This window comes from Mus pahari, chromosome 6, assembly GCF_900095145.1.
Source record: "Mus pahari chromosome 6, PAHARI_EIJ_v1.1, whole genome shotgun sequence".
Taxonomy (NCBI): Eukaryota; Metazoa; Chordata; class Mammalia; order Rodentia; family Muridae; genus Mus; species Mus pahari.
The window spans coordinates 59,982,953-59,992,490 of record NC_034595.1 but is presented as its reverse complement, the minus strand read 5'-3'; the positions used below and the strand labels follow the sequence as shown (position 1 = coordinate 59,992,490).

The window sequence follows — 9,538 nt, the reverse complement described above, 5'->3', positions numbered from 1 at the left end:
ATATATATATATATATATATATATATATATATATATATATATACAGAAGACAGCTGAGACATCCAACTACTACTAGATTCTTGGATTTTCTATGCATAGGCAGCCATTGTTGTCTTTGCTGAATCACAGCCTGTGTTCTATAGATCTCTATACACACACACACAAATATATTCATTCTATAAGTATTTTTAATCTAAAGATTCCTGACGAATATAGCAGGGGGTAGAATGTTCTAGCATGCACAAAGCCCTAGTTTTTTTCTCTACAGTAAAACAACAACAACAACAAAAGAAAACAAAAAAAGAAGTATATGAGTACTTTTTGCCTACATGCATATATATCTGGGGCCAGGGAGGCCAAAAGAGGATCAGGGTTCTTATCCTTCTTCTCCTAGATTGATTGATTTATTTTATGTATGCGAGTACACTGTTGGTCTTCAGACACACCAGAAAAGGGAATCAGATCTCATTACAGATGGTTGTGAGCCACCCTGTGTTTGCTGGGAATTGAACTCAGGACCTCTGCAAGAGCAGTCAGCAGTGATGAGCCATCACTCCAGCCTTCCCAATCACTAGGTTCTTAAAAATAGAATTCTTTTGCCAGGTGTGGTGGCTCTCACCTTTAATCTGTGAGTTAAAAGCCAGTCTGGTCTACCTACATATAGCAAATACCAGAACAGCCAAGGCTGCTAAGAGACTCTCAAAAAACAAAACAAAACAAAACACCCAACAAAACTTATGTTATAATTTTTAAAAAAGTTTTATGTAGCCCACACAACTCTTGAATTCATTATGTAGACAAGGATGATCTTGAGCTTCAAAAAAATTTAGTTTTAATTATATGTACTTTAAGTGTCTGAGTGGGGTGGGAATATTTGCTCATAAGTGCAGGTGCCCTCAGTTCTGGTAGCCAGGAGTTACAGGCAGTTGTGAGCTCCCTTACCCTTCAGATCCTCTTGAAGATGTTTTTCTCTTTTATTCTCTCTCTCTCTCTCTCTCTCTCTCTCTCTCTCTCTCTCTCTCTCTCTCTCTCTTTCTCCCACCCACCCCCGTCTCTGTCTCCCACTCCCCTTTTCTCCCTCTCCTTTCTTTTGGCAGTCTTACTTAGCTAAGTCTGGCTTTGAACTACCGATCCTCTGGTCTCCCAAGTGCTGGGATTACAGGTATTCACCATCACGCATGGCTTTGATAAATAATCTTAATATTCACGCTCGCTTTCTCAGTTTTCTGCCTCCATTACAGCCCGCCCTACACACAATAGGCAAAGAGAGAAAGAAACAAAGCATGCTTGACTGGGATTGCCAGGGGCGTGGGTCCACCGGCTGCACAGAGAAGCCGCACCTGGCCCCGCCCACTCACGCCCTGGTCCCGCCTAGGCTCTCGGAGACCCCGCCCCCTGCATACCGAATGCCTTATAGGCGACTGACGTCAGGCCGTTTGTTGTCATTGGCGGCTCCCAAGATGGCGTCCATCGTGGAAGGGCCGCTGAGCAAATGGACTAACGTGATGAAGGGATGGCAGTATCGTTGGTTCGTGCTGGACTACAATGCAGGGCTGCTCTCCTACTACACGGTGAGTGGCTGAGGCCGCGCTGCTGGGACGGCGAGCTACGCGGAGCCGGGGCGGGGGTGCTCCGCTGTGAGACCGCCGTACGCGAGGTTCCCTTGTGGAGGAGGGCTTTGCGTGCTGGTAGCCAATGACCAGGAGGGAGATGCGGACCCAGCCAGTGAGCAGCGCCGGCTACCTGATTTATGGGCCGGGGGCGAACCGGGTGCCTCAGGGAGTGGTTCTGGGACTAGGTAGGGTCTGAGCCGAGGCGAGGTGCGGGTGGGCGTAGTCCCGGTGTGGCTGGTCAGCCTAGCGGTCCGCCCTGTGCGTCTTTGCTGTCCCCAGTCCGGCCACTGGCCGCATCCCTTAGCTTCCATCCAGGGCTCGAAGAGCGCTGCCTTCTCGGAGCAGTAGTCAGAGGAACCTGGCCAGGTCCAAAGGTGACCCTCGTCCACACCGTGGGCTCTGAAATCCCGCCAGTCTGTCCAGCTAGGCTGTCCTACTCTGGGGATGCACCCCTCTTTCCAGTGGGGCGCGAGTGTAACGGACTCCGTAACTTTTGAGAGCAGAGGATTCCCTCTGCGCGAGTCTTCTGGTTGCGGAGATGTAGAAAGAGATGGTGCGGTTGCCCGGAAAGTTGTGTTCTGGGGAGGACCGACTTCACTGTTGTTGACGCGAGTTAGTGGCCCCAGGGTAGGTAGATGAAATGCTGTGGAGCCCGTGTTCTGACCGCCTCTTCCACCTCCTTCGCATTAGAGATGGAAGGTGGGCGGTGTTGGAGAAATTACTAACGGGGCCACTTTCTTTGAGCTGTATTGTTAATAATAGCCCGTGAGAAGAAGAAAAGCACTCAGAAGGACAAAATATAGAATGTCTTGAAGGCTTTAGAAAATGATAGAAGAAAAACGAAGAAATACGATTATGGGAGAAGAGTTAGTGTTGATGAGGGAAGTAGGGACACATAGTTATTCATTCATTTAAAAAATATCATTGAGTTCCTGTCCTGCGGGTCTCCATTCCAGCAAGAATCGACAGCTGTGTAGATGCTGCCTCTCTTCTCGAGAGCTTTTAGTATAGTCTAGTGGGCACCTTAATTCATTTACTCTTAATAAATTTGCAAGGTAGGTATTCATTACCCCATTTAATGTTCCCATTTTACAGTTTTGGAATCTGAGACTCCAGGCTTTTAAGTAATTAGCTCAAGATCGCATACGCAGCTGTAAGTGGTGGAGTCAGGCTTCCCATTAAATTTCTCCCTTGCTACAGGAAGGAGAAAAGTACATGCTGTTAGGCAGGTCTGCCAGAGTAGGAGCGTTGATCACCTTTATCATTCTTTGGATGTGAACTTCTGTTCTCTGTGTCTTTATTATTTTTACTTTTTGATGGAGCCCAGGGCCTCAAAAATGCTAGGTCAGCACTTTACCACCGACCCACATTCCTAGCGCCTCTAATACGTAATTTTTAAAGGATCAAATTTTAATGAGACACAAACATATTGTTCAAAGCCGAATACGGTAGCCTGTATATGTAGCCTCTTAATTTTAAGGTCAAGCCAGGTCAGTGTACCTAATGAGACCCTGTCTCAAAAAACAAACAAACAAACAAAAAAACCAAAACAAACAAAACCAAAAACAACCCCCCAACCAAAAATGTTCAAAAACAAAACACACGCATCATATTATGTCAGATGGAAAAGGAACACCTACACATTTTATCCTGAAAAAACCCAAAGAATAATGATATCCCATGACTAAGATAAATAAAGAATAATATCAAGTTTCACTAAATATGATAATCAGTAAATCCTATGGAACCTAGCTAGCATATTCATGATGGAGTAATTTCAGTTAGTAGCACTGTAGAATCAAGTTATTCTTCAAATCGCAAAATTTGTGTGGTCTGAGTCTAGGGCCATCCTAGAGAGGTCCCAAGTTAAAATTCTAGGGAGCTCTTAGCCCAGATAAAATGTCCCTTTTCCTTGTTTTCTTTCTTTCCTGATTTTTTTTAAAAAAGCTTTTCTGTCTGTCTCCTTGTCCTGTAAATTTAGAGTGTTTGAACTCCTGTCCTTCTGACTAAATAGAAGTTTTTCATAGACTTCTTTTCCTTAATACCTACCTTCCAAGACTAGACTCTCTAAAGCATTATCCTTGTTAGAGGAAGAGGGGATCATATTTCTCCATGATGGCTGTTTTAAAACATTTCTCCTGTTGTTTACTTACAGGGAATTGTACTATCTTGTGAAGCTAGAGTGATAATCACAAGGAGAGAGTAGGAGGCGGATGGAAGGTAGGCAGTGAGTTCTGTCACAGTTTGAGTGCATTAGCGTTCTGATGGGTCTGTCTATAATTTGTGTGTGGCTAATTTTTACAGCCACGCGTTCTAGTAAGAATATCTGAACTGGTTGTGCCAATTTTTTTTCTAATGCATTTAAGTTTCAAAGGATAAAACTCTCAATTTAAATACAAGCCCAGCAGAGCAGCTGTCAGTCAGCGATGGTGCCACTGAGTGTTCTAGTTTCTCTTCCTCTTTTCCAAGAGGAAGAGGGCTCTGACACTTTATCCATATTTAAATTTCTTATCCGCAGTAGAATCTGCATTTCTTGTGGACGCAAGAACTTCTCTGCATCTGTGTCAGGAATTTCAAGTCCCAATTCGTCCTCCACGACATCAACACTTGGTTCTTCATAAACTTACTGAGAGAGCTTTTCTGGGTCAGTCTCAACCTAGAGTTTCAAGATGTGCAGCCCTTGCTTCTTGATTCCCTCTAAGTCAAAGGGGTTCGTACTGGCGGTACTAGTGTGTGACTCTCCCAGGCACCTCTGCTTTCAAGTACTGAGCTGGCTGCAGAGCCTTGAGCTTGGTTTAGTTTCGCACAGGGCATAGAGTTGTGCCAAGTGGCTGTTTCAAGGCTGGTGTTGGAAGCTGGGGTAGTGTTTAAAGGCCACGGGCAGGCAGCAGACATAGGCGAAAAGGACATAAGCTGACATGGCCACAGCAACCCAGGACATACTTGCTAATTGTGCCACATTTAATCAGGGTAGCAAATAGTCACTTTGTCCCGTTTCCACAATTACTTAAGATCTAGTCTGGCTCTGTGGTTGTTGATTCCTTCCGGGTTGTTCCAGAAAATTCTAAATTAAACTAGATTATCCTTGCTTTAAAGTCAGCTTCTACTGAGAATCAGCATTAAGTCTCAGGACTGAGCTAGAGTCGCCGGGATTGAACTGAAACAGGTTCAGCCAAGCCTTTTTTCAGCCCAGAGCTTCACGAAAATTTACCAAACTCTGGGGATGGAAGGATTTTTTTTTTAAATGAACAATTACATTTTTTATTTGTGCATGTCTTTGTGTTTCTGTGCAGGCAGGTTTTATGCCACAGCACCTGTGTGGAAGTCAGAACAACTTGATGTAGCCAGTTTTCTCCTTCCACCATGTGGGTCCCAGGGATAGAACTCAGGATGTCAGCCTTGGTGGCAAGTGCTTTTACCAGCTGAGCCATCTCGCCAGCCTGGGATGATCTTTTACTTTATTCTTTTCATTTGTTTCATGGTCTTTTTGCCAGGCTAGTGGTTGAACCCAAAACCTTGTACATGCTAGGCAAACACACTAATACATCCCTGGCCCAACGTTTTGCTTTTGAAGGAATGCTTACTATATTGTTATAGGGACTCCTTTTTAGGTCTGACTAACCGTGTGTGTGTGTGTGTGTGTGTGTGTGTGTGTGTGTGTATGTGTGTGTGTGTGTGTGTGATTTTTGAGCCCTGGCTGGCTGACATGGAATTCACAGAGATCCACCTACCTCTGCCTCTAGAATGCTAGGATTAAAGGCATACACTGTCACCACATGGCCTTAAATCAGTCTCTTAATCATGATCATTAGTTATAATGTATCCCAGTGCTAGTCTACACAGCAGGCATTTTTGTAGGGCTGACTTTGTAATGGTGCAGTTAGTATATATGCTTGGGAGTGCAAGTGTGGGTTCCTTCATGTAAGAACTTCTGATCTAGCAGAGCAGATACCCAAATATAAAGCAGTATGACAAGTGGCTGAAGACATGGCTTAGAGAATAAAGTGCTTGCTGAACAATCACAGCCAGAATTCAGATGCCCACATCTTATGTAAAAGCTGATCAGGCATGATGGCTGCTCTAATTCTGGCACCCTGGAGTCAGAGACGGGGAATCCACTGGACAAGCTAGCTAGCTAGAGCAGGCAGAGTTAGTGAGCTCTGGGTTCAACAAAAGAATGATCAAGGAGGACACCCAGTGTTGACTTGGGCCACCACACACATGCACACACACACATATGCCCCCAAGTGTGTGAACACATGAACACATAGAGCACATACAATGTACACCTATACACCAAATCATTGTGACAAGGTCAGCAATAGAAATAGCAATCTGCAGAAGTGTCCAGAAGGACATTTGAACCAAGGCTTCAGAGACGAAGGTTGCCGGGCAGTGATGGCACATGACTTTAATCCCAGCACTTGGGAGGCAGAGGCAGGTGGATTTCTGAGTTCAAGGCCAGCCTGGTCTACAGAGTTCCAGGACAGCCAGGGCTATATAGAGAAACCCTGTCTCAAACTGCCCCCCCCCCCAAAAAAAAAAAACAAAAAAGGAGACAAAGGTTGAAAAAAGAAAAAAGGCTATTTTAGGCAACAGGAAAACAAGAATAGACTGGAAAGCTTCAGAGCATAAGATGTATTAGGAAGGTTTTACAAATTTCTAAGCAGTACTAGTGTAAAGATTTGAGAGGTGGTAGGAGATCGACTTCTAGTAGGTATTTGGAGTCATAGGTTAGGCCTGGAGATAGATAAAGATTTACTGGGTGGTAGCACAAAATTGTTTCTTTCTTTTTTTTTTTTTTATTGTTTGTGTGGTACGTGTATGTGCCCACCTGGGTAGGTGCCAGTGTGCACGCATGTGGAGGCCAGAGGGCTGATGCTGTGGAGTTCCTCCTTATTTATTTATTTTTTTAAAAATTCTCTGTGCATAGGTGTTTTGACTGTATGTATGTCTGTGTATCATGTGTGTGCCTGGTGCCCTATAGGCCAGAAGAGGGAGTTAGATTCCCTAGGACTGAAGTTTGAACTTCTATTTGGGTGCTGGGAATTAAATTCAGATCCTTTGGAAGAACAACCAATGCTCTTAACCGCTGAGCCATCTCTCCAGCTCCTTCTGCCTTATTTTTTGAGACAAAATTGAACCTGGAGCTCCTCCATTTGGCTGAGCTGGCTGGTCGATGAGCTCCAGGGACCTAGCTCTTCCTGCCCTACCCCTGTCCCTAGCTCTGGTGTTGTGAATGTATGCTTGGTATGCCTGGCTTCGATGTCAGTCCGAGGGACCCAGACATAGGTCAGCATGCTTGTGTGGCTCTACTGATTGAGCCTTACCTTCAGCATCCCCCCATGCCTTCATTTTTGAGAGTAGAGTTTTGTGTCCAGGCTGGCCTCAAACTGGAATCCTCCTGCCTTTACCTCTTGAGTGAGTTCTATTTTTATTATTAGATGAGATGACCAGGGAGAGCTAAGGATATAAATTTGAGAACACTGTGTGAACTATCAATTTTTAATGTGAATCAGGGTTATAAAAGAGATGAGAAAGGAGGGAGGGTTGGAGGAGATAGTTTTGTGAGGGGTTGGAAGATGAGAAAGTTGGTAGATTTGTGTAATTTGCTGATTTGGTAAATATTTATTGCGTATTAACTGCGCCAGGCTTTTTACTGAAAAGTAGAGTTAGCAAATGAGGTGGAAGCCACCCATATTGTTGTAACACTTGGAGTGTGCTGGGGGACGTAGCAGGTAAAAGCTGTGGGAACACACATGATGTTTGGGGTATGGGCCCTGAAGGTGTACACCTGACAGACTTAGCAGGTTTAGACAGGTTTTCTACAGGAAACAAGATTATAGTGACCTGAGTAGAGAGGGTAGGCGCATGAGCAGAGAGGGAGAAGTACTGGAGACATGGAATGAATGCTTCTGGAAGAGACAGCGAAGGAGCTTGTCAGGGGTGTAGCTTGGGTTGGAAGCCAGCTGTAGAGAGGTGACCTTGAGTGCTAAGTGAGAAGTGAGGTACAGTGTGTGGTGGACCATGAAAGACATTCTTGGCATTTCACCTTGAAATGATAAGCAATTTGAACTTTATCCCAAGGGCACTGAAGAGTCATATTCTAAGTACTTTTATTATTGAGAAGACTTTTACTGTAGAAAAAAATTGAACTTCTATAAAAGAGGATAGAACAATGAATTATTGACTTCTAGCTATACAGTTGTCAGCATATCGTTGAAGTTATGCCTGGTTCTGCCTCCTAGCCCCATGTGCCCAAGAATAAGACTCAGACTCAAAATGTGTTTACAAATACCTTGACCAAATAGCTAGGCTCTTTTCTGACTAGATATAACTTAAAATATCCCATTTATTCTAGTCTACTTTTTTTTTTTTTTTTGGTTTTTTTGAGACAGGGTTTCTCTGTATAACCCTGGTTGTCCTGGAACTCACTTTGTAGACCAGGCTGGCCTCGAACTCAGAAATCCGCCTGCCTCTGCCTCCCGAGTGCCGGGATTAAAGGCGTGCACCACCACTGCCCGGCTCTAGTCTACTTTCTGCCACGTGACTGTTACCTGTGCTCAGGTACCATGTGTCTGTCTCATCATCTCTTCTTGGCATATCTCCTGCCTCTCTCTATCCCAAAAATCCTTTCTTTCTCCTGGATATCCCCCCTCTATTTCCTGCCTTAGCCATAGGCATTGACACACACACACATACATATATGTGCCAGAGCCATTCTTAAACTCATAGGATTACAGGTTAGTGTTGCTGTGCCCAGCTCAACTGGATTTTAAAATATACTCCAAATACTATATTAAGGTTTATTTGTGAATATTTCAGTGTACTAAACATTAAGAGTTCTTAAAAAGTTTTTAAAAATTAAAATTGTATTGTGTATGTCTGTCTGTGCTTGTGTATGTGCATGTTCACAGAGGACAGGTTGCTTGTGCATGTCCTCACAATCAGGGGACAACTTGCCAGAGGTAGTGCTCTCTGTCAAAGATTTCTCGTTTTAAAAAGTGTTACTAAAATACCTTTATTATTGTTGAATTGTAATAATTTAGTAATGTCAAATATGAAGTCTGTTGATTTTCTGACCGTCTTAACTGTTACTCTCTCAGCAGTTGCTTTGAGTCATGGTTCCAAACAAGATCCACACATAAATGTCTTTAGTATCTGGGGCTGGAGAATGGCTCAGTCTGTAAATATGCTTTGTGAATATGAGGACCTGAGTTTGGATCCCCAGCACACAAGTAAAAAGCGAAGCCATGGTGTTCCCATCTCCCAGAGCTGGGGATATAGAAACAGGTCGCTGGAGTTTATTGGACTGCCAGCCAAGATGAGTGGGGGAGGGGTAATAATTTGGGGGCCTGATGAGTTGAAGTGCCCTGTTAAGGGTCTGGAGTTTGGGACAGAAATCTGGGCTGAAGATATTAATTTTTCTCATATGAAGAATCGAGTGACTGAAAACTGGTATCTTTGGAGACAGTTGAGGAAAGTTCCATCGGATTAATTACTTCTTGCCTTGTCATCAGTCACTCTAAAGCAAAGCAACATGAAACATTATCATTTAATAGTTTCTGCTGGACTGAACTTTGTGTTTCAAGCTCAGGGTCTCATGACATTACAGTCAGGGTTGCTTCATCGGAAGCACCTGGCTGGGCTTACTTCTAACTCGCCATTGGTGGGAAGCCTTGGCTCCCTGCTGGCTGTTGGAAGGTGGCCCCAGTTTCTCATCAGGTAGTAACTCCCTTGGGATACTTGAATGCTAACATGACAGGGAATCTAGCTTCATCGGGAGAGAGCGATTCAAGTGAGATCAGGTAGGAAACCATCATTCTTTTTGGACTCCTCTCTTGACACTTCTGCTGCATTCTCTTCATTAGTTCACCTCATGCTCCTGTAGATGGACATTTTTACACATGGGGAAGAAAATTAGG

The 9,538-nt window shown here is 44.1% G+C and overlaps 2 protein-coding genes across 5 annotated transcripts in view; one reads left to right on the top strand and one right to left on the bottom strand.

Annotated features, from left to right (window-relative positions):
* Positions 1 to 1,464, bottom strand: part of LOC110323460 (calreticulin-like) — a 59,597-nt gene extending 58,133 nt beyond the window's left edge. The window contains exon 1 of the mRNA XM_021200687.2: positions 1,404 to 1,464. Within this exon, the coding sequence (XP_021056346.2) occupies positions 1,404 to 1,446 (43 nt within the window). The 5' untranslated portion in view covers positions 1,447 to 1,464. The remainder of the gene's footprint in view (positions 1 to 1,403) is intronic.
* The window catches only part of Osbpl9 (oxysterol binding protein like 9), a 145,911-nt gene continuing 137,779 nt past the window's right edge, over positions 1,407 to 9,538 (top strand). For 2 of the 4 annotated variants that reach the window (XM_021199762.1, XM_021199761.1), the window contains exon 1: positions 1,410 to 1,571. In XM_021199762.1, coding sequence (XP_021055421.1) covers positions 1,461 to 1,571 — 111 coding nt within the window. In that variant the 5' untranslated portion in view covers positions 1,410 to 1,460. Of the gene's footprint in view, positions 1,572 to 9,538 lie in introns of all 4 variants that reach the window. The other 2 variants (XM_021199760.1, XM_029539611.1) reach the window with 2 other exon arrangements.